The sequence below is a fragment of the Crassostrea angulata genome, chromosome 6 (genome assembly GCF_025612915.1).
Source record: "Crassostrea angulata isolate pt1a10 chromosome 6, ASM2561291v2, whole genome shotgun sequence".
Taxonomy (NCBI): domain Eukaryota; kingdom Metazoa; phylum Mollusca; class Bivalvia; order Ostreida; family Ostreidae; genus Magallana; species Magallana angulata.
In genome coordinates, this window is record NC_069116.1 from 7235641 (window position 1) to 7259889 (window position 24249).

Sequence of the window (24249 nt, forward strand, 5' to 3'; positions counted from 1 at the left end):
GACACAGGATAACATGCATAACAAAAAACAATTTATGAAATAATGTTGCGGGTTTTAAAAGCTAAATATAGATATATCCCCAGATTACACAAATCTTTATAATTTTGGACACTTAATTTTATTAATTTATAAACAGATGACTTTTCCCAGTTATATTTCTTAATATATTTTAATCGTATTTCTTTTTACAGAGGACTCTTTAAGACAAAAGATTGCTGTTGCACTTTATGATCGAAGTTTCAAAGGGTTCATCTTTTAAATGCATCCATCTTCCGGGCTATACTAAATAATTGTTTTGCAGGAGCAGTCAAAGCTTGGGCTGGAAAATACTGTTTGACGATCTTTATCTTAGGATATATTAAGTGCAATAATAGATTGAATACATGCATAAATCTTGTATTTTCTATCAGTCCAAACTAATGTACAGTGTAATTAACATACAAGAGAGAGAGAGAGAGAGAGAGAGAGAGAGAGAGAGAGAGAGAGAGAGAGAGAGAGAGAGAGAGACAGAGAGAAAGAGAGAGAAAATAAGTAAGATTATTTTCAAATGGGTTATAAAATTGGAAGTGATATTGATTTTTATCATGGATGGACAGTGCATTCATTTTGCTTTTAAAGGTGCATGTATGTCTCCTATTCTATTGTGACATAGCGAAGGGAAGGGGATTGGGGTGTTTAGCACTTCTTATAACAATAGATTGTTTTGATACTTAGATTATCCTGGGGGCATAGTGTGTTGTTGACACATTTCTTATTGAAGTGCAAACTAATTGGAGTAAATTGTTTAAATGATTAAAAACTCTTAATAACAACACTCTTAAAAATGTTATGAAATTGTGCTGTTATCTTTAGTAATATAAACTATTCAAAAATGAATTTTAAAAAACCTTTTTTAATAAAACATGTACAATTAAAACATTTTGTTCTTAATTAGAATTATTTCTTTCTTCTTTAAAAATAAATTTAATCAAATTCAATTTCAACTATTCATTTATTCATCACAATTTTTAAAGTGAACATGCATAAATATGCATAGTAATGCAAAGTAATGCCATGTAATGCCAGCATTACACTAGATTTTGGAAAGTAATGCATTACATTAGCATTACTTGTAATGCTAATTTTGAGGCATTATACATTACTAGCATTGCTTTGAAAACATGTAATGCATTGCAATGCATTACCATTACATTTAGCATTACCCCAAGCCTGGTGTGTATATATATATATATATATATATATATATATATATATTTTTTTTTTTTTTTTTACTAAAGTTAGAGGAACGTCGCTAATCATCGTTAAACTTCAATTGCCGCAAAGATTCTTCGAAATGTTGTAATTGAATTTGAACCTAAAATAAAAACAGGTATTTTCGACAAACTCTTAAATTTTCTATGTAATTAAATTCAATGCTATTAAATTAAGTTATTGTAAAACACAGGCCTAGTGAAATCTTACATATGTAGGTCATTTAAAGAATGGTCACAGACACAACTACAGTCCAGGTAGGCGCATACAATAAAAGATTAAACACAATGAAAAGCAGACTTCTTTATTAATATATTAGATGCACATGATTTTAACACCAATATCAAGATGCAATGTATATGCATGGTGTTCATGGTATTTGTTTGCATTGCTATGTTACAATGTACGATAAGCATATTTTGTTTCTTTACTATAAAAAGCATTTCGCTTAGATTCCTCTTAAACCCTTTACAGTATCTCAAAATGCGGCCGTATTGACCTTTGGTAACAATCAACCACATACAAACAGGATTTCATAAATCCTATTCATATCAAGATGATAGTGGACACAAAACCATCAATTGTTATATTTCAATCGCTATTTCCATTCAGGTTTGAGAAATAAGTTTTTGACTCAAAGTCGCACTTAATGTCACTTCCGTTTCCGGTGGATCGTATCCCTCGCTTCCGTTTCAAAGAGCTGGCGGGAGAAAAACTACTTACCGTCATCATTCGCTCAAAGGTATGCTTCACTTTGAAGCCACAAATCAACGCTTTTAAGGTTTCTCTAAACCTGGCGCTCAGCGCTACATAAATCCAGAAGTTACAGTGATAGCTCAACAACAGTACAAAGTTCTGTAGAATGGCTATCGAATAGTCAGTTTCAGTTTCTATGATGTAATTGTCGGACAGGTTTTCGTATACTTTGATTCCGAAGACGATGCCGTTCGGAATCTCCACGATGAGGAAGATGATCATGATGATGACCACCATTAACGTCGTCCGCTGTCGGTGCTGGAAGTCTCGTTTTGGACCCTCCGCCGCCGAGGAGATGCAGCGCTGCAGAATCTTGCCGTGTTTTAATTTGTACGCCAGGACGAACGTCGTAATCAGCATCAAAATGCATGGCAGGAACTGTACGAATATTCCACGGAAAGAATTATTTACAATGGAGTACTCATACAGTCTCTTTTCGAAGAAAGGGTCCACTCTTACCCCGCAGACGACAGACGTTATATTGTTCTCCGTCACTTCAATTTTCTTATAATTGTTCATAAAAAACAACGGAAGAAAAAACATCACAGACAATAGATAAGCCAAAAGGGTCATGAAGGCCGACTTCTTCATTGTCCACAATCGTGGTCCCCAGAACGGTTTGACGACAATGATGCATCGCTGTACGCCAAGCGTTGTAGTGAGCCAGACTGACGTCGCATGAAACATCACCGCTAAATATAAAGCGTAGTCATGAAAAACACACAGCGGATGCTGGACCGGGACTGTGTAGTCGCTTTTGAATCCATAAAAATAGAGGTGTACCACACACCACAAAATAGCGGAGAGTGTATCCGAACATGCCAATCCCGCGAGAAAAAGCGTTGTCACTGAACGCATCTTCTTCTTCAAGAAAACACAGATGACGAGGACGTTGGACACCAGCGTCAGTACAGTGATAATGGGGACCAAAACACCATACACGGGGAAGGCTAGATTCTTTGGGAAGGGGATGATTAAATAGGGCACAAAGGTTCCGTTTGAGAGGTAGTCCTCAGGAAATTCCAGCGTCATAGACTGTAGAATCGTCTGATTGTCCATGGCGCGCTGGTCCCCACTGCTATTGCTAACGGTGGTCTCTGAGAGGTATTCAGACATTGCTGAAAACTGGAAATTAAAAGAAAAAGATAAATAGCGAGTCACTAAGTGCCTTGGTACGATCAGATAATCATCAAAATAAATAAGGCCGGTATACCCTAACGGATACTCATAGCAGGTCAGAAAACTCCTTTCTTTCCCTTTTCCACCCAAATTAAACGTTTCTTGTTTGATAAATCAACTCGAACTGATCTTTCAGATAGAATGAGATCAAAATTGACCATCAATCAAATTTTGATTCTAAAACGCTGGTAGAAAATACATAACTAAAAATAGACACAAAGCATGATTGAAAGATTTTAAAAGAAATTTCTTTTTGAAATTTTTAAGTAAAAATATCACGCAACTTACTTTGACGTCCAAGGCGAATATATAAATGCAGATTGTTGCTTTCCTTCAGATACAGTTAAAAATCCTTTAAACTTCAAAGAACACGCAAATCCAAATTTTAAAATCCTGAAGACGAAATTAAAAACCGAGTTTACACTGAGCGATTTCTAATAAAAGTCGACATCATTTTGACATAAAGTAGGGCCGTGTTATGAGCTGCTGGGAGGAATACTGAAGGCTTAGCACAGAGGCCGCTGTATGAGTGTTCAATAACCAATCGCCGTCTGTATCTGCCCCTGCACAGCGCCCAGACACAAACAACGAATCGCCGCAACCTCCACAAAGCAATGCTCGACGTCTTCTGAAATAAACAGATATCAATTTATGAGAATCGTTCCTCTGTTGACGGCATTTGGATATTTTGATAAGTCTTTGATTTTCCGATGCCTAATATATAGAATAAAAATTTAGGTGCCTAAATGGACTCGGGTTGGTGAATGGAAAAAAAATGGGAACTGTTCACCGAGGGGGTTTTGATCCATACTACGCCCTATATGTTTACCACATCCAGAGAGAGAATTATATTAATATAGATGTCTATGTCGTAAACAAAACCTCTCGAGGAATACCTTGGTGGGTACCCCAATAAACCGCGGGGACGTACCGGATATTGCGTCCCACGTGATAACGGCAAAACTATAAGAAACCGGGAGTTCAGCTAATTCGATTTAATTAATTTTCATACCAAGACCATTTCCGCGGAACTTATTTTTTATGTATAGTGACAACAGTCCAATTTTCAAAATCTTTTAACATAATTGAATCCTAAACGTTTCGCGATTGATCGTCTTAAAAATGTTTTTATTTCCAAATAATTTAATTCTGGTTGCAACGCGCATTCTGATTGGCTAAAAAACAATGTTTTATATCGAATAAAGAATGTTGCCTACGTTATAGTAAGACTAACGTCAAAAACGTATCAATACGCCTGACGTTACGTTTGAATTTTGTACAATTTTACATCATTTTAAAGGTTAAATGACCGTTTTTATCTACAAAGAAGAGTTAAAAAATTAAATTATAAGCAATGAATTCAATATTTATTAGTTTTATACGATATAAAATGGTTTGAAACATGTTACGCTTGTTTATAAACCGCTTCGCGGTTTATAAAGCGTAAACTGCACCAAACCATTTTATATCGTATAAAACAAATAAATATTGAATTCATTCCTTAAGTAAATTACTCAGAAATCGCCATAGAAATGTTTTTAAATATCAAATGAATGAATTGCTGTAAAAAAAATTTAAAAATTTCTAAGTATAGGTAAAAGAAGCTTTTGAACTGTACTTTTCAAATGGAATAATCACCGAGAAAAGGAGCAATTTTCCCCTCTTTGTCTTTCGCTATAATTAAAATTGACAAAACATTTTGTTTAAAAATTAACAAATTAGCAATTTCTGTTGCATGGGAAGATGGTTAAGGGTTTGGAGACAACACCGGAGGAATAAATGGGATGGAGAAGCGATTCGTAGGCGGCGATTTATGAAATAATTGAATGATTAGCGAATGACGGTCATGAAAAGTTCATGAAGCGCTCGGCTTAAAATATTTTAAGGTTGATATATCTTTTAACATTTATATCAAAGTGAATAGTAGATAACTTAACGAGAGCCCTGAGAATTCACATGAATAAACAGCCTTCATTTGTAATCAGTGTCTTTTGAAGGCTGTTGATGCGTGTGATGATCTACCATGACACGAGTTCCTCAAACACGAGATGTCCTTGGACCGATGACCCAATAAAATGTATTCAACCTTAAAAAATACTTAATTCATATCAAAAGTAATCGCTTTCTTACCAAAAATTCATATTCATCGGTTATATCAGGAAAAAAATATGTGTTCGTTATGAGCAGATTAATAGGTTATATATACAAAAGCAATGCCAAAGCTGCCAGTGAAAAAAAAATTATTGCAGCAGAATGTTTAGAATTTGTTTCTGTATACCTCAACACCAAAGCTGTACAAATCTCGAATTTTCCCTGTCCTTACATTAATTACAAATAATCACTACTCCATGCCCTGATATAGTTTACGAATACTGACTACTCCCTGTCCTTAAATAAATTGCAGATACTCACTACTTCATCTCCTGAGGTTACAAATACTTACTACTCTTTTGCTATATAATAGTGTAATAATGGTGTAGTAACTATTTTCACAACTCCTTGTCCTTAAAAAAAAAATTACAAATACGCATTACTACTCCCTATCCTTAGACAAATAACAATTACTTGTTACTCCCTGTCCTCGGGCAAATTGGGAGTACATCTTTTGCAATGTAATAATTTTTAAACAAGTTTCATATAATGTCAACTATTTGTCAATTATGTTAAATTTATATAAAATTGTTTGGAATCAGAAACACTTACAATTAACCACTGCTCGCAGATCGTATAAAAATAATCTCGCGCAATTGCAGTCTGTGGGTAAATTCGCAAATGGTCATAACTTATTGCTTTTTAAAAATATTTTATTCAGAAACTCGTTTTTCTTCCGCTAAATTTCAAATGACACCTTTGAAAAATGAAGTAACGGTAATGGGTTAACTTTACCAATCAGCCTATAATGGATTCCGTGACGTCAGATTCACCGACGTTGGTCAAATCAACAGGTGAGATTCATAGGAAACATACACCTGTCTGTAATCAAATTTTAGTAGTAAAAAGAAATAATCTTAATGCAAAAACTAATGAGCAATTCATTTGAACCCTGTGTGTGGTATGACATCAACATGAAATTACAGACACGGAGAGTAAGAACAAACATGCACTGAAAACAATGTCGGTTCACAAACGAGCGCTCTTGTCATATTTACGTTGATTAACTGCTCTGCAGTATAAATAGGATGGAAAGATTAGACTCTACAAACAAATTACCGAGATGCACATGATAAAACAGAGGCATATTTTAAAGAAAGTCGGCAGATCGATTTCGTACAATTTCTTTTTCTTATCAAATTAAAAGAGAAGTAATTCAGCGTTATGGTTTTCCAGCTCGGACGCCATCTTGCGCCGGTTCCCCGGACCGCCCCAGACACCGGGATTTTGCTGTCGTCATTGAAATGGAACCTGATTTCATTACTGATGACTAAATGCTCTAATTCGATTGCGGTGGATTTATATATTTCATTGTTCAGATATTTTTCTCTGTGGTTTCAATCACGTAATGAGCCCTGATTTTTTCTATTAAAGGAAATGTCCGAGACAAGAACTCGAGATGCATCAGTACCCATGCAAGAACTTCACAAAGAAAGCGTTAGTTCGTCATCATGGTAATTCTACTTCTGTATAGAACATATATCATAAAACCAATGTTTATTTTTTTTTTATTGCAAAGCAGAGAATTTGGCCTTATCAATTGATATTCTAGAAACCAGTTTGCCAAAGTGAAATTATAACACTTATAGCAACCCTTGGTTATGTATGCAAACTATGTGTTTGTTTCCAACTCTGAATCAAGGTTATAACACCATTGACCCAGTTAAGTTTCACCGGATGGTTTTATTTCATAGGGATCGCAGCATCTTAGTTAATTACATAATGCATTTATTTTTTCAAGTTCAGAGCCTTGGGGCCAAGAAACAAACAGAGCAGGTGCGATAGATTTTGTCCGATTTTGTTTGGATGAGGCGTAATAGAGGCAGCGGAAGCTGCAACATTGCAGGGGTTGTTATACATAAAGAATTAGTTAATGATTTGGGATTTGACAGAACGTTTCCGTTTAGTGGTAGCACCCTGACCAAGAGTTATCCTTAGAATTTTGTTTATGACTTCGAAGCACGGTTGCTGACAAATTCCATTCGAAGAAAATTGTTGAATTATGAAAACCTGCTGAGAATCGACGTAATAAGGTCGCATCGTTTTAACTATCCACAGGATTAAATTAATGTGTGAATCCAGACGAACTCACAAAGCCACTGCGTGATAAAAGGATTATATCTCGCGCAAATCTCGTGGCGAGAAAAATTTGGCGGAGCAGATATCGCAAATTTTGTAAAATTAATCATAATTTCCTAAATTCTTGGTAAAAATCTGTAGATCAGCGGACTAATGGTTTTCACTAGCAGACGGTAGATATCTGTTCCCGTGTTTTATTGTTTTCACACCCGAGCAAACTCGACCGTACGTCACGTGATCAGGGCTAACAAGTCTTCGCTGACATAATGAATATCAGGACAGCCTGTCAATTTCTGCGTTCATGTGATTTATCGAAAAAAACAAAGTTCATTAATATATCTAAGATTCAACCTAGTATTGAACAATGCTGCTCCAATCGGCGGATTCTCCTGCATTAAGGCATTACATCGTCTACCGAATTCGCCAATTGTTTGCTTATTGAATGACACAGTGTCTTAAACCCAATAAATTGTGTAATTAGAGAATAGTAATATGCTGATCTATTGCCCGCAAGAATGGAATTTGTTTTCGTCTTGGTTCGATAATCGTAAATAATTTTGTGAGATTCGACCGGAAGATGTAAACAGACTGCAGCAGGTTTTAGACAGGATGAAGTTCACTCAATCGCTGACAATTGATACAATATATACAGTACATTTTTATTTTCATCAGTTTCGCATGTTTATAGAAAAAGGGAATCGCAAGTAGACTTGCTCTAAATATTTGCTAGAAATAGTTAGCTTAACAACATTTTGGGTGGTTTTTCTGGAATGTTCAAACACAATTTTGTAAGTCAATAAGTTTGCAAGGATAAATACATAAAAATAGATATCCATATGTCCACAAAAGAAGGCAAGCATTTCGACCAATGGTGATAGTGTAATTGGCAGGCACGAGCTGGTAAATTTATGTGCATGTTTCAGGTGTTTCCAATGTCCAGATTTCGAACACGTGTTAGATAGTCCTACAGAGGTGGTAGTCGTACAAAAACTGGATCTGTTTGGAGTGTAATTACACTTCCAGTCTTTCCACCACTGGTTGGAAGCCATCGTTTGTTATTCTAAATCAACAGTGTTTACAGAATGATTGATACGTGATAGCAATTTTCAGAAATCGCTTCATCTTTTTCGGAGTTCACTAATCCCTGCCCCTTATTGTATACAGAAGTGATAAATGTGACCTACACTGAACTTAAAAACCCATGTTTCGGTCATTTGTAAGCAACTGAGCCGAGTGCTGCTATTTGATGGTGACCGGTGTACTTCTACATAGGCGGAACGAACGCACCCGACAGGAAGTGGGCTTTTGCTGTTATACGGCTCGCAATAAGATAAGACGGAAGATGACGATAATAAAAACAGCAATATCAAATAAGATAAGCAGATTATATGAAATCTTCCCTCTGTAAGTTATCTCTATTGCAGTCGTGGGTGTTTCCTATGCATTACAATGAATGCAGCGCGCATAGCACGAAAGGATCAAATTAAATTGAGTGAGTGAAAATGTTCCCATAATGTCAAAAATCCGTTCACGATGCAGATTGAAGAGAAAATTTTAAATTTTCAAATTGAAGAAAAGTTTTAACATTCTTTTCGATATTAATGAAAATTTCTGAAGACGATATTCCAACTAAAACTGACATGAGCGACGCCATATTAATAAAAGAACCCTGGGCACAAATTGTGCAGAAAAGTACATATCATATGGAATTACCTTAAAATATTTTTGATAAACTAGAAATAAAATTTATTCTACGGCTGCGTCCTTGTTTCCACAGAGGCTATCCTCATTTCATCGTAGAAGTTCACCACATGGATTATTTAAAATGCAAAGATTTGACTTATGTTGTTAATAATCGTGCATATATATCGTGGGTCAAGGATCATAAGAAATATACTTACATATCTTTGATAGGGAGGAGACTCTCCAACTCTTGCCCTAGCTACTGAATTACCTTAAAAAGATTATCCCAGCACGCGTCCCATCTTGTGACGCCCCGTTCATGTACCCTCCCTTTGTAGCTGCCCAATGGCCGGATTTGTGCGATGGCTCGAGTTTATTTCTTTCTTATCACCAATAATCGCTTCAGTGTTATGTCATTAAATGATTGAAGGAATACAGGAAAATTGTTTAATATTTCAAAAAGTACACCTGTTCTTGTGTGTGTCAATTGTTGGGTGATCTCTGGCGACGGCGCACGTCGACACGAGATCTGTCTGTTACATCGATGTTAGTGCTACATTAACAAGAAGTTTGCACTTTTCGTGTGAGATCTGACAAATGGAAAAAAAACCCTCTACCCCTACCATGTCACGAGTGTCTCCTGTTGTCGAAGATCTTAGGCTACGCCAAAATCCAGATCAGCTGAAAGATTTGTATATATATTATTATGTATTTAACAGGGCAAAACAATTAGCGTGCACTTGGCCAGGAGGGGATGATGATATATAAATGTCTTCCTTTGTGTAAATTAACCCCTGTTAATATACAGACTGAATCCTTGGAGCTTTTCATCTTGAATTCCTGTACTTAGGCAAAGTAAGGCGGAGCGCCCCGACATAGCCCGGATGAGGCGTTAATCCACTGGCGCTAAAACTCATTATCAATTGCGCCATGGATCAACCAAATCTCCAAAAGAAATCAAATTTCTACGGATTTATCATTTGCCCCATGCTCATGCAGCTTCCAGAAATTAAATAGTTGATAGAAGACTTTCTTTAAAGTTCAATATTTAATTCAGAAAATTATCTCCGTCAGACAGATAGCCGGGGAGTCGCAAAATGTGTCTTCATTAATGAAGTCAGAAAGATAGAAAAAGAAGAATTGCTCGTACAAAGAATCTGGAAATAGAATGTATAAAATGTACGGAGCCTTTCAATAGATAAATCGCCGAATAGTTCGTTTCCACGAAAAAAAAATTGCGTCTATATATAAATTAAAAAAAAATCAAACATAAAACTACACGGAAATAAATTCCGAAGTTGTCCTATAAGAAGTCTCTTTTTTCTAGTGAGGTTATTACAATTGGAAAATATCACTTACGTATTTCACACAATTTAAAATTGAAATGGCATTTCGCCTAAACACCCCATTCATCAGTGCATTTCGCTTATACATCCCAATCATCATTCAGTTCATGTATACAACCCATACATAAGTAAACAGGTGCATCCCAATCATCAGAACATGGATACATTTCAATCATCAGTACATGGATACATCTCAATTATCAGTACATGAATACATCCCAATCGTCAGTATATGATACATCCCAATCATCAGTACATGAATACATCCAAATCATCAGTACGTGATTACATCTCAATCATCAGTACATGGATACATCCAAATCATCAGTACGTGAATACATCCCAATCATCAGTACCTGGATACATCCCAATTATCAGTACGTTTAGACATCTCAATCATTAGTACGTGAATACATCTCAATCAACAGTACATGAATACATCCCAATCATCAGCAACTGGTATCCCAATCTTCAGTACGTCAATATATCTCAATCATTAGTACGCGAATACATCTCAATCATCAGGACATAGATATATCCCAATCATCAGTACATGAATATATCCCAAACATCAGTATGTGATTACATTCAAATCATCAGTACATGAATACATCCCAATTATCATTACATGAACACATCCCAATCATCAGTACTTGAACACATCCCAATCATCAGTACCTGGATACATCCCAATCATCAGTACGTTAATACATCTCAGTCATCAGTACATGAATACATCCCAATCATCAGTACATGGATACATCCCAATCATCAGTACATGAATACATCCCAGTCATCAGTACGTGAATACATCCCAGTCATCAGTACGTGAATACATCTCAATCATAAGTACATGAATACATCTCAATCATCAGTACATGAATATATCCAAATCATCAGTACGTGAATAGATCCAAATCATCAGTACATGAATACATTCCAATCATCAGTTCGTGATTTCATCCCAGTCATCAGTACATGAATACATTCCAATCATCAGTACATGAATACATCCCAATCATCAGTACATGAATACATCCAAATCATCAGTACATGAATACATCCCAATCATCAGTACCTGAATACATCCCAATCATCAGTACATGAATACATCCCAATCATCAGTTCGTGATTTCATCCCAGTCATCAGTACATGAATACATTCCAATCATCAGTACTTGGATAGATCCAAATCATCAGTACATGAATACATCCCAATCATCATTACATGAATACATCCAAATCATCAGTACATGAATAGATCCAAATTATCAGTACATGAATACATCAAAATCATCAGTACATGAATACATCTCAGTCATCAGTACATGAATACATCCCAATCATCAGTACTTGGATAGATCCAAATCATCAGTACATAAATACATCCCAATCATCAGTACGTGAAAACATCCCATTCATCATTACATGAATACATCCCAATCATCAGTACATGAATAGATCCAAATTATCAGTACATGAATACATCAAAATCATCAGTACATGAATACATCTCAGTCATCAGTACATGAATACATCCCAATCATCAGTACATGAATACGTCCCATTCATCATTACATGAATACATCCCAATCATCAGTACATGAATAGATCCAAATTATCAGTACATGAATACATCAAAATCATCAGTACATGAATACATCTCAATCATCAGTAAGTGAATACATTCCAATCATCAGTACATGAATACATCCCAATCATCAGTACATGAATACATCCCAATCATCAGTACGTGAATACATCTCAATCATAAGTACATGAATACATCTCAATCATCAGTACATGAATAGATCCAAATCATGAGTACATGAATACATCCCAATCATCAGTCGTGATTACATCCCAGTCATCAGTACGTGAATACATCTCAATCATAAGTACATGAATACATCTCAATCATCAATACATGAATAGATCCAATTCATCAGTACATGAATACATCCCCATCATCAGTTCGTAATTACATCCCAATCATCAGTACATGAATAGATCCAAATCATCAGTACATGAATACATCCCAATCATCAGTCGTGAATACATCCCAGTCATCAGTACGTGAATACATCTAAATCATAAGTACATGAATACATCTCAATCATCAATACATGAATAGATCCAATTCATCAGAACATGAATACATCCCCATCATCAATTCGAAATTACATCCCAATCATCAGTACATGTACACATCCCAATCATCAGTACATGGATAGATCCAAATCATCAGTACATGAATACATCCCAATCATCAGTACGTGAATACATCCGAGGCATCGGTACATGAATACATCCCAATCATCAGTACGTGAATACATACCAATCGTAAGTACGTAAATTCATCTTAATCATCAGTACATGAATACATCCCAAACATCAGTACATGAAAACATCCCAATAATCAGCACCTGGATACATCCCGATCATCAGTACGTTAATACATCTCAATCATTAGAACGTGAATACATTTCAAACATCAGGACACGAATACATCCCAATCATCAGTACATGATTACATTCTGATCATCAGTACATGAATACATCCCAATCATCAGTACATGAATAGATCCCAATCATCAGTACCTGAACACATCACAATCATTAGTACATGGATACACTCCAATCATCAGTACATGAATAGTTTCCAATCATCAGTAGCTGGATGCATCCCAATCATCAGTACGTGAATACATCCCAATTACAAGTACGTGAATACATCTCAATCATCAGTACATGAATACATCCCAATCATCAGTACATGAATAGATCCAAATCATCAGTACATGAATACATTCCAATGATCAATACTTAAATACATCTCAATCATCAGTAAGTGATACGTCCCAATCATCAGTACATAGATACTTCCCAATCATCAGTACATGAACACATCCCATCATCAGTACATGGATACATCCCAATCATCAGTACATAGATACATCCCAATCATCAGTACATGAACACATCCCATCATCAGTACATGGATACATCCCAATCATCAGTACATAGATACATCCAAATCATCATTACATGGATACATTCCAATCATAAGTACATGGATACATGTCAATCATCAGTACATAAAAACATCCCAATCATCAATACATGGATACATCCCAATCATCAGTACGTGAATACGTCCCTATCATCAGTACATAAATACATCCCAATCATCAATACATGGATACATTCCAATCATCAGTACGTAAATACATCCCAATCATCAGTACATGGATACATCCCAATCATCAGTGCATAAATACATCCCACTCATCAGTACATGAACACATCTCAATCATTAGCACCTGGATACATCCCAATCATCAGTACCTGAATACATCCCAATCCTCAGTACATGCATGGATACATCCCAATCATCAGTACCTGAATACATCCCAATCATCTGTACGTGAATACATCCCAATAGATCTAAAAAGAAGAACTATGTAGGGAAACATTCAAACTTTTAACGTGAACGATTGTAGAATTATTCATTACTAAATAATAATTATTAGTCTAACAAACCATTCTTTGAATTTAATATGGGTCTGATGATTAATTTTGTTGACCAGGGGGATGTGGCCATCTGTACATATGAGAATAAGAGTGGAAAAATTTCTTGAACTGTCTTGTTTCTGTCCGAAACTGACCAAAACTGTTGCTAGAAAAAAAAGCAATAAATATGAGGTTCTACATGTTGTTTTAAATTATGCAAATTGTGCATACAAGAACAGAACAATACCATTTTAATCACTCAGAAGAGCTGTCGAACTGCGCAGCTGCAGACTTATTTTGAAGATTAAAAAATCTGAGAAAAATATGAAGAGGGTTCATTGGTCTCCTCTCTTCAACAATTTGTTGAGAAAAAATTGAATCAACGTTGTAACTTTGCCTCACAATAGGGTACCATTTTTTCTCATTCGGCATTGGATTTATTTTAAGAACAAGAAAATTCCAGGCTATACTTTAAACTCCTGTGTCTATGGAGACACAATGACGTTATATCTTAAAAGAAAAAATATATAAATATCAATTCAAAACAATCTGTGTTGAATGTGACATTTATCACTCATGTTTGTTTTTGAGGGTTTTATTCACTGAGAACTATATGAATGAATTTAAATAAATTCTTTTACTAGTGGTTAAGAGGTAAAACAAATGGTGAAAGTGTTTTAAAATAAATAACGAATAAGCGTATACATGTATTTTTAAATATTATTGGTGGGGGTTTATTTTTCTCGTTTGTTATTCAAACAACGGCTAATTGAAATTGATCTCACAAGTTCAATCCGGTTTTTATTAATGATACGTGGGGTCAAAGTATGGCAATGTACAAAGAAATCCTAAGAAATTATATGGAAAAGTATGTTGGAAAAATATTAATAATTTTTTTCTGCAAAAAAGTATAAGTTTTCAGTCTGTGAAGGGTAGAAAAGTAAAAGCAAAGCTAGCAAGAGGATATATATGTCAGATTTTTACACGCGTTTTGAAAGAGAACGGAAATTTTAACATAAAAATGAACCCCACTGAATAAAATTGGGGTTGTTACTTTTAAAATTGATATGTAAACAAAAATAATTTTTGTCAAATGGATTCATACTCAAAAATCCTTTGGGTATAGACTACCACTATTTGGGGACCGATATGCAGCACGTGTTTCCCTTAAAAACGATTTTGGTTTTGGTGAGTTTTTATTTTGGTTTTGGTGAGTTGGTGAGTTTTTATTTTGGTCTTATCGTTGTCTCAGTCAGACTTATTACAAATTTTAAAGATAAATAAATTATATGCGAGGGACTCATAGTTTTAAAGTGAACAGCGATTCATTAAAACATACCTTGTCAAAGGCTGGAATTAGTTCAATTCTCTTTATTTAATAAGTTCTGACAACTCTTTTCTCTCATATTCCTCAAGATAATTCGATATTTTCAAACTTAATTCCATATTTAATGTGCGTTAATTTAAACAAATGTTCTAGCTGTTTCATTCATTTTCACCTCTTTATTGATTATAATCAATTAAACAATCATATCAGTTTTTGTCCGTGTATATATCAGGATTGGGGCAAATTACATTGTAATGTAACGCATTACATTATACCATTAATTTGGGCATAAAATTACCATTACCAAATGGAAAGTAATGCAATACATTACCATTACTTGTAATGCTAAAGTGACGTTAAACATTTCTAGCATTACTTTGAAAACATGTAATGCATTGCGATGCATTACCATTTCATTTAATATTACTAGTACGCCAAGCCTGGTATAAATGATCAACATTGTGACTATTTTATCCATTTTGTAGTTTACAAATCGCATTACCATGCCATGCGATAAATTGTATTGAAAGTTTTCGCGATATCATTAGAAAATCAAAGTACTGAAGTACTGAAAGCCGGGCTCTTTTGGTGTGTCTTTATGCATATTGTGTAGTAAAAAATGAAAATCTCTCTCTCTCTCTCTCTCTCTCTCTCTCTCTCTCTCTCTCTCTCTCTCTCTCTCACATGCTAATAATGTCGGCAAAGCATCAGAGATCGATCAATTTTTGTAAGCGGCTAAAAACAAAAATATGTCTGTCTAGTAGAAAAAAGGTCAACAGTTTCTGCCTTGAATTTTGCAACAAGCGTTATATATTCAATCCCCATTTCTTCAACGCACAGCAAAGTAGTTCATGGAAATTCATGCGCATTGTATGTGTCCAAAATGCATAGACTTGTTTTTAAAAAACGTTATTATTAAGAAAACTAAAAAAGATAGACAATTCTCTCGAAATTATAGAAAAGAAACAAAATGCAAACACTTTTGGACAAAACGTGGCTCTTTGTGTAACTATTTGGTAAAGCAGAAGCTTTGACTTTGACGCTGTATGGTTTTTTGTTTACTTTTGAAGTTGTGCTATTTATAGTAACATTGGCGATTTGCCTGCCTACAGCCAAGACTCTGCTTTCAGCAGAGCCCAGCTAAAAACGTCATTAGCTACAGTTCGTAAATTAAAGTGATCATTCTACAAACGTAGTTTTTCGACTTTCCGATATTTAAAGTGGGCGTTGCCAATTAACGTCGGCATCGAAAAGCCGACAATAAATATTGTAATAAACATCGGGCTCAAGGTTCCGCTCTTTAGTTTTATATTATTTTTTGCGTTTTTATTTCGCTGTTTATTTAAATAAATAACAATGTCTCGTGCATTGCACCAAAGATCTATTCTCATTAGGGCTTTGAGAACCTCAATTAAACAAAGTGAACAGCAAGTAAAATCTGTGCACTCGGATTCCGGTGATCCAAGGTAAGACATAGATAGTGTTCTGGTCCTACGGACCCTGTTTAACTAGCGAAGCCTGGTCACGGTAAGATTATTCTTTCTAGGTAAGACAGATTTCCTTCATCCCTTTGTTTATATTTTTATTCTTTAATCTCTATAGTCTTTTTACACTGACCTTGACATTTTAGTTTTAAGGTGAAAGTCGTGATTTTGTTATAATGAATATATAATAATTTGATACAATTATTTTCGTGATAAGATTTTTTGGCTATCAAACAGCACATCATATTCATATCTTTATTTTGTATAACTTGCATTTTTAATAGTTCTAAGTCAAGGGCCTATATTTTTATGGTGTCAGTTGTGTACATGCAGTAATGTGGTGTTCTCAGATCTTTTTGATTTTTACATTTCTCCCCCCAAAAATAATTGGCTTCTAGTTGTGCATGGTTAAAATAATAAAGCTCTTTTTAATTTTTTTTTACTTCATTCTAGAGAGAATTGGTTGGGCAATTTTTCATAGATCCAATTATTTAGCTGTAAGGTATATATTTATATCAATTTGAATATACCAGGCGAAAATAGCAAGATTGACTCTCAGTTGATTAAAAATATGTGATCTTTAACCTCTTTGACATGAAATGATAAATGCATTTTGTTGCATATCATTGATTTATTATAGAAATAATTGTAGAAAGTAAAGGTTATAAATATTTAAGTATAAAGTATGAAAAGAATAGTAAGAATAAGATTGTATTAAACAGATAGATTTTATTGGAACTGACACTGATCTGATATTATTAACAGGTTCTACTCTCTAATCCAGCAGGGAAACGCCATGTTCCTGGATGAGCAGAGAAGAAGGTAACATTTGTCAAACCCTCATTAACTGTATTTGTATGATACAGTTAATCTATATGGCTAGAACAAGCTATTTCAGTAACAATTCTCTGTCCAATTCTCTTTACATTTTTGCTAAGTAAGAAGAAAGTTATATCAATTTGGCAACAATGAACTAGCTTTTTGTTACTAAAAAGAAAGTTTTTTACTTTTGATATTTTACAGCAACATTTGATATATTTCATGAAAACATGTCTTAAAATGTGATGCTTATTGTTATTTTTAATCAAAAACTGAAAAATAACATGAATAGACACATTGTAATTAATGAAATGACATTTTTTCTTTTTTTCCACTTTTTCTTGTAGCAAACAGAATTGTTGCAAAATATATCAGAATATTAATATTAATAGTAATAATAAAATTTGGAGTCATAGGTATACTAGCCCCCCCCCCCCCCCCCCCTTCAATTTGCTTCCGACGCCACTGAGATGAGATAATATGTGACAACAGATTTTATTGTCAAGATCTTTGTCCAAAAATTAAACATACTCAAGAAACTATAAATTTCACTGAATCTACAAATATTAATTCCCATGGGTCTAAAATTGAAAGTATATTTTTATGATTATCATATACTTTTTACATTCAAGTGGAATCCTATCTCACAAAATAACTGTGAATGGCGTTCGACTTCATTTTGAGACAACAGGAGATGGACCTCACACAGTTCTGCTGCTACCTGGAGCCCTTGGTAAGATCCGAGGCTGTTAGAGAGCTTATGACAAAGTTGTAAATATTTACAGTGAATGATTTTTAACATTAAAAGTTTATACAAAACCATATATTCCCAACTTTTTATTCAATTTCATTATATTTTACTTGTCTTACGTTTTCACCAAAAAGTGTTTCTGTCTGCATGCCCTTGTTTGTTACTGTAGATAAAATCGCAAGAAGCAACCCTCACGGATTTAAAAATCTCGCTTTTATTTTCCAGACAGTTTTGAACTAAGGTGGCAGGGGACAGTTTTTTTGATACAATTCACTGTAGCCGAGAGATGCATGTCTTCGGAACTCTGTAACTAGAATTTCCTCAGTTCCCATTCAGCACAAATACCTTTAATTCACTCTTTATAAGGCCAATCACTAATTTCTGAATAAAATTACTAGTCAAAACCTGTAAAATTCTCTACATACTGGTTTTTATGAGATTTTGACCCTTTCATATTTTGCTAATTTTTCATGATTTTTCAGCTTTTTAGACCTCCCCCAGCTAATTCCCTGCAGAGGGTTGACCTTCTGTACCGCGTGCATGTTGCACTATCACATGTCAGAAACTTACCAGTGTATAGTTTACAATGTCCCATCCACCTACTTTTCGTGTTATTTTACCTCCCGTCTGTAACTTGCAATTTCACTGTGTAAAGTCAGCACAACAGTCATAGCCGCAGGTTTCGCATTTTACTTCTGATTCTCATGTACCTAACATAAGGGGCCTACATATTGCATATCAATTTCAACAACAGACACCCCTCTAACTAATGATAATCATTAAAAATCATTTCATGAATTTTAGCAACACTCATAAGCCTTCAAGTACAGCAACTCTCAATTTTACAAAAATATTGACGGTTACTTTATTCGAAACTGTCCCTTGCTACCTAAAGGCAATTTTAACAAAGAATTGGTGATTGCGATTTTATATTATCGCGATTTGATACAAAACAGTGGAATTAAGTACTTGTGTAATATAAGGAATTTACAGTATGTTTCAATTTAGCAATAAAATCACTGTCAGTTATTGTGTAAATATGAACAGTATTTACTCTGCTAACATACTTTAATATTCCATGATGTCTATGAGCACTTCATGGTAAGTAAGTCAGAGGAACATTTGTAGTAAATAAAACCATTAAACCCGAAGGGCTTTATGATAGATTTGATCACGCCCCGACCAAAATTAACACCTCATGATATTCAAAGAATGATTCCTTATTACTTATATTTATATAATTTTAAGCCATCGTATGATTAAATATTTAAATATAAATAAGCAAACCCCGCTAGCGCCTCAATTTGTCGTCATTTGTATTATGGGTTATATACCGGTAGTACAAAATCGATACGTAGTGTTATCACAGGCAAAGACACTGGAGAATGTAAATATATATGTTTGCAAACAAAAAGAGAAAGTGTTTATCTGTTTGGTATCTAATGGTGTGGGTTGTTATATGTAGTCTCTTAGAAGCTTAATTACTGAGAGGGTGCAAAACATTCCCACAATTTCTCCCAGTGTTAACATGCAATTAATGAAAGATAATAATTTTCATTTTGTTATAAAGGATCCTCCAGAACAGATTTTTCTAAACAGCTGTCTGATTTTGACAAGAAGGAGTATACTCTAGTAGCCTTTGATCCACGGGGATATGGTAAAAGTATTCCTCCAACAAGAACCTGGCCCCTGGAATTTCTGCAGCGTGATGCTGATGATGTTAACGGACTATGTCAGGTAAGTTCATCTAACTCTCTCTCTCTCTCTCTCTCTCTCTCTCTCTCTCTCTTGCTCTCTCTCCTTCTGTTTTTATTTTAATACAAATTTTTATATGCATGATTTCATGTAATTTGAAGATTATTCTTTGTTCAATGGTCTGATATATGACCTTATTGACCTATAAGTTGCTAATAAGATTCATTTATTGGAGTATAATAATTTGCATAAATATTTGATAGTAACTTTTATTTTATCAGAAACTTGGACTAAAACAAGCCTCAGTGATGGGTTGGAGTGACGGTGGAATAACAGCAATGATTCTGGCCGCTAAAAATCCAGACCTGGTGAAAAACTTAATCATCTGGGGAGCCAATGCCTATATCACAGAGAATGACATGAAAATCTTCAACAGTAATTCATATTCATTTCTTTTTAGAATTCTTTTTCAGTGTATAAAGAGATACTACTTGCAAGTTCCATAAGTAAGATAATTTGCAGTTTCTTTTGGAATTAGGTACTAGTATTCAATGTATTAAAAAAGAAATGATGAATAACTATAAATTTAATAATTTTTAAGAAAAGATATATTACTAAATAAAACAAAAGTGAAATGAACCAAATTCACATGACTAATAACATATAAAAAGATGACCATTTTGCACCTGAAACTTTTTTTTTGAAGAGTTATTGTCCCTTGAAGAAAAGAAGATAATTTCAATGTTTTCAAATTGTATTCAGTGAATTATTCATTTTACATCATATTTCAATACAGAGAGAGTTTATGCATATGGTATACATTCACAAAGAGATTTGTATGAAGTTCATCTTACTCTTTGCAATATCTTTAGTTAAACGTGTGCTGTCAAAGGGCAATTAATTGAACTTGCAATCATTAAAATTTAAAAATTTCTTGGTGAAGTATTGTTATTTGATAACAGTTTCAAAAATGATTCCAGGATTAATGATATCATTTTGTAGAAAATGTGATCTTTGATAACTAAAATTTGAATTTGAATTGTACAGGTATTCGGGATATTGACACTTGGAGTGAGGCCATGAGAAGTCCATTCATGGCTCTCTATGGAGAGGAGTATTTTCGGAAGCAGTGGTCTAACTGGGTGGATGCTTACCAGGCATATTATGAGAAACGAAGTGGTGAGTGTCCATACAAAGGGGAGTAACTCTTACAGATCAAGCAAGGTTGTGTATTGCAAACCAATATGCATATCAATTTATCATTATCAAATCACTAGTATCTTATTTTACATTTTTTTTACAAACAGGTGATATATGTAAAGATGACTTAAAGAAAATAAAAGCCAAGACTCTTATTATTCATGGAATTAAGGACCCATTGGTGCCTCTGGAACACCCAGACTACCTGCATCATCATATCAAAGGATCAAGGTACCATTATCCAGGGGGGGGGGGGGGGAGGGGGGGATTTTCTGGATCTGCGCATGAGGAAGTCCTTTAGACCAAACCTCTAGCTAGACAAGACAAGATCAAGGCATGAATTAAGATATATTTTTTAACCTGGATTTTTTCCCTTGTAGGTTATATATGTTACCTGAGGGGAAACACAACCTTCATATCAGATACTACAGAGAGTTTAACTTCTTGGTGGAAAACTTTTTGAGGTCATCCATGAAATCTCCGAGTCATCTGTAGCTGTAACAAGAGACACACCATCAAAGAATATGTGCCTGCATTATTTGTTTCTATACAGGAATCATGTACCGTACACCTTTCTTTTTTTTTTAAATTTTGTTTACACATTTTTCAGAAACACCTGTAAATGACAGCGTATGTGTATTGTGCTTAATTTGATTTGATGGATAAACTACTCTGTTGATGTACTGGTAATTATACAGTGTTATCAAGCTTATGAAAAGGTAGTTAATCTTGATGAGACATCTAGGCAGCATAATGTTACAGTAGGGGTAAGTGCAAGTATAGTACATGTACAGCTAGTGTAACAGTACCTCTGGTCATTGTAGCATTACTAGCATGCTGCATATAGCTCTTGTAATAGCAGAGCACATATAGTCACAACAGTACAAAAAGCTACAGCATAGTTTTTTTTTCAGGTAGCAACAGCATAGTACAAATAGCTTAAAAAAAGTACATAGTACTTTTGTAACAGCAGAGTACTGCCACAACAGTACAAAAAAAAGCTAAATAGTACATATTCATGTATGTTCAAAATTGTACTGATCATAGTTTTTACAGCTAAAATCTAGTACATGTGTAAAACAACCCTTAGTACTGTATAGATAGCTTTGTATAGATAGCTTTGTATAGATAGCTAAATTTTCTCCTTTTCTTAGTCAGAATTGCCATATACATGTATATACATGTACTATTAATTGTCATTTTAAAATAATGTGTCTTTTAAAATGTTAATTTACAAAAAATATATTTATAATGGCTTATTTATAAAGCCATCAAAAGTTAGAGTTATTGACTTTTGACTAATGTATATAGTGAATTTGATAATAAGATTGAGTAGCAATAGACATGTTGGGACAATGTGTTACTAAGTGTATGTATCCCGCAATTCACCCCAACTTGCACAAAACAGCCATAACTAGTATTTTTGCAAGCCATAACATGCTTGTGTGATTTGTATGTAATGACCTGGGTTGGTTTGAAACCTTTTATTGCATTACTATCTTTGTTATACCAGCAAATTGTTTTTACCTGCATCTATAAAATTGAATGTCTTGAAAACATGATGAATGTATGCTAGTTCAGAAAAATAACTTAGACACTCCTTCATGTGAGTCAGTCCATAGTTATCTATTGTGTAGACACTCCATCATGTGAGTCAGTCCATAGTTATCTATTGTGTATACTTTAATTAATGTTGTGGTAACTCCCGCTAGATCTTCTAATTTGAAATTGCTTTTTTAAGATTTTTGTTACAGTATGTAACAGTAATTAAGTTATCAGATATAACAGGTATAAATTGATTAAAAATTTAAGAGATTGCAAATCATTTATTTAGCTGGTTTGTAAACTGGCAAATCATTTATTTAGCTGGTTTGTGAACTGGCAATTATAAGCAGACGTTATTGTTTTTACATGCATATAAAATTACTATTATATTACATGATTTTACTATCATTGTGTGTTTTGAGAATAAAATTGATAAAATGTGAGCATAATGTTTAAGAATGAAGATTTTTAACATCCGCTTATTTTTTTTATTTTTTGCACACAACATACAGTACAACTTGTCATTGATTTTCTTACCTTGACTTTTCATTGAATATGAGGTTGACTACACTATACATTCCCTGCTATCATCTTTCTCAACTTCAAACCAGTATACATATGTAAAATTGAATGAAATTAGAAAGAAAAAAAAGAAAAGGTTTGTTATAAATGGTATTTATTATATAGAGAATAATACATACATGTACCCTTTTCCATATCACAGCTTGTATCAGCCCGAGACTCCAATATCAGCCCCAAGGGCCGAAGGCCCGAGGGTTGATATTGGTCGAGGGCTGATACAAGCTGTGATATGGAAAAGGGTATCTATTATTATATTTATTACATACTAAGTAATAAATTTTAAAAGAAAACCCATCAACCTGAACAAATTGATTATTCATATCATTTGAAAAAAGTCTGTACCGGTACATGTATTTAATAAAAATATGAGTTCTTGTTTTAACAAACATGAAGCTACAGAACGGAATTTCATCATGTTTTAAAAGTGTAATGCTTTAAAACATTTGCTAGCATTTGAAGTTTTCAACTGCAATTAAAAATGTCGACTGTAACTGAAAATGTTTTATTTTTCGTCTGTAAACATTAAAAAAATGCCGAAGCGAAAAAAGGCAGAGGAATTCCGCAAGGGATGTGATACGGATCCGTATCAGCCCTGAAGGGCTGATAACCTCTATCAGCCCCGGAGGCCGATACGGATTTTGTGATGTCGTCTGTATCACATGTGCAAAAAACCTGTATTTATTACTAAGTATGTAATAAATCAACATATTTTACTTCTGTGCAAGATGAGTTACAAGATACATTTATTTTCATGGTGAGATTATTCCACTGAGCATTACTTTAGTGCATTTATGGATATATTGCTAGTTTATTTATACATATACCAAAGCGGTTGATGGGTGAATATACTGGTTACAATAACTCCGAGGACGAAACATCCTGATTACA

The 24249-nt window shown here is 34.2% G+C and overlaps 2 protein-coding genes across 4 annotated transcripts; one reads left to right on the top strand and one right to left on the bottom strand.

The window, feature by feature from the left end:
* Positions 1-1539: 1539 nt before the first annotated feature.
* LOC128188928 (mas-related G-protein coupled receptor member H-like) lies at positions 1540-9459 on the bottom strand. 3 transcript variants are annotated; one of them, XM_052860258.1, is made up of 3 exons: positions 9371-9459; positions 3475-3814; positions 1540-3132 (listed from the first exon to the last, which is right to left on the bottom strand). In XM_052860258.1, exon 3 carries the CDS (start codon positions 3121-3123, stop codon positions 1843-1845), a length of 1281 nt encoding a protein of 426 aa, XP_052716218.1. In that variant the 5' UTR covers positions 3124-3132; positions 3475-3814; positions 9371-9459; the 3' UTR covers positions 1540-1842. The 3 variants fall into 3 exon arrangements, with proteins under 3 accessions (XP_052716218.1, XP_052716220.1, XP_052716219.1); XM_052860260.1 differs by lacking the exon at positions 9371-9459 and adding an exon at positions 9318-9338; XM_052860259.1 differs by lacking the exon at positions 9371-9459 and having other exon boundaries at positions 3475-3949.
* Positions 9460-16547: 7088 nt separating this feature from the next.
* On the top strand, positions 16548-23256 carry LOC128189890 (valacyclovir hydrolase-like). The gene is made up of 8 exons (XM_052861677.1): positions 16548-16751; positions 17535-17591; positions 18221-18321; positions 19910-20076; positions 20316-20469; positions 21082-21213; positions 21342-21465; positions 21615-23256. Exons 1-8 carry the CDS (start codon positions 16642-16644, stop codon positions 21727-21729), a joined length of 960 nt encoding a protein of 319 aa, XP_052717637.1. The 5' UTR covers positions 16548-16641; the 3' UTR covers positions 21730-23256.
* Positions 23257-24249: the final 993 nt, after the last annotated feature.

Bases quoted from the DNA above. Each gene is read 5' to 3' on its own strand.
- LOC128188928 (XM_052860258.1), bottom strand. From the start codon at position 3,123: ATGTCTGAATACCTCTCAGAGACCACCGTTAGCAATAGCAGTGGGGAC.
- LOC128189890 (XM_052861677.1), top strand. From the start codon at position 16,642: ATGTCTCGTGCATTGCACCAAAGATCTATTCTCATTAGGGCTTTGAGA. The intron at 17,592-18,220 runs GTAACATTTGTC...TTTACATTCAAG, and splicing joins CTGGATGAGCAGAGAAGAAG to TGGAATCCTATCTCACAAAA. The intron at 18,322-19,909 runs GTAAGATCCGAG...TTTGTTATAAAG, and splicing joins GCTGCTACCTGGAGCCCTTG to GATCCTCCAGAACAGATTTT.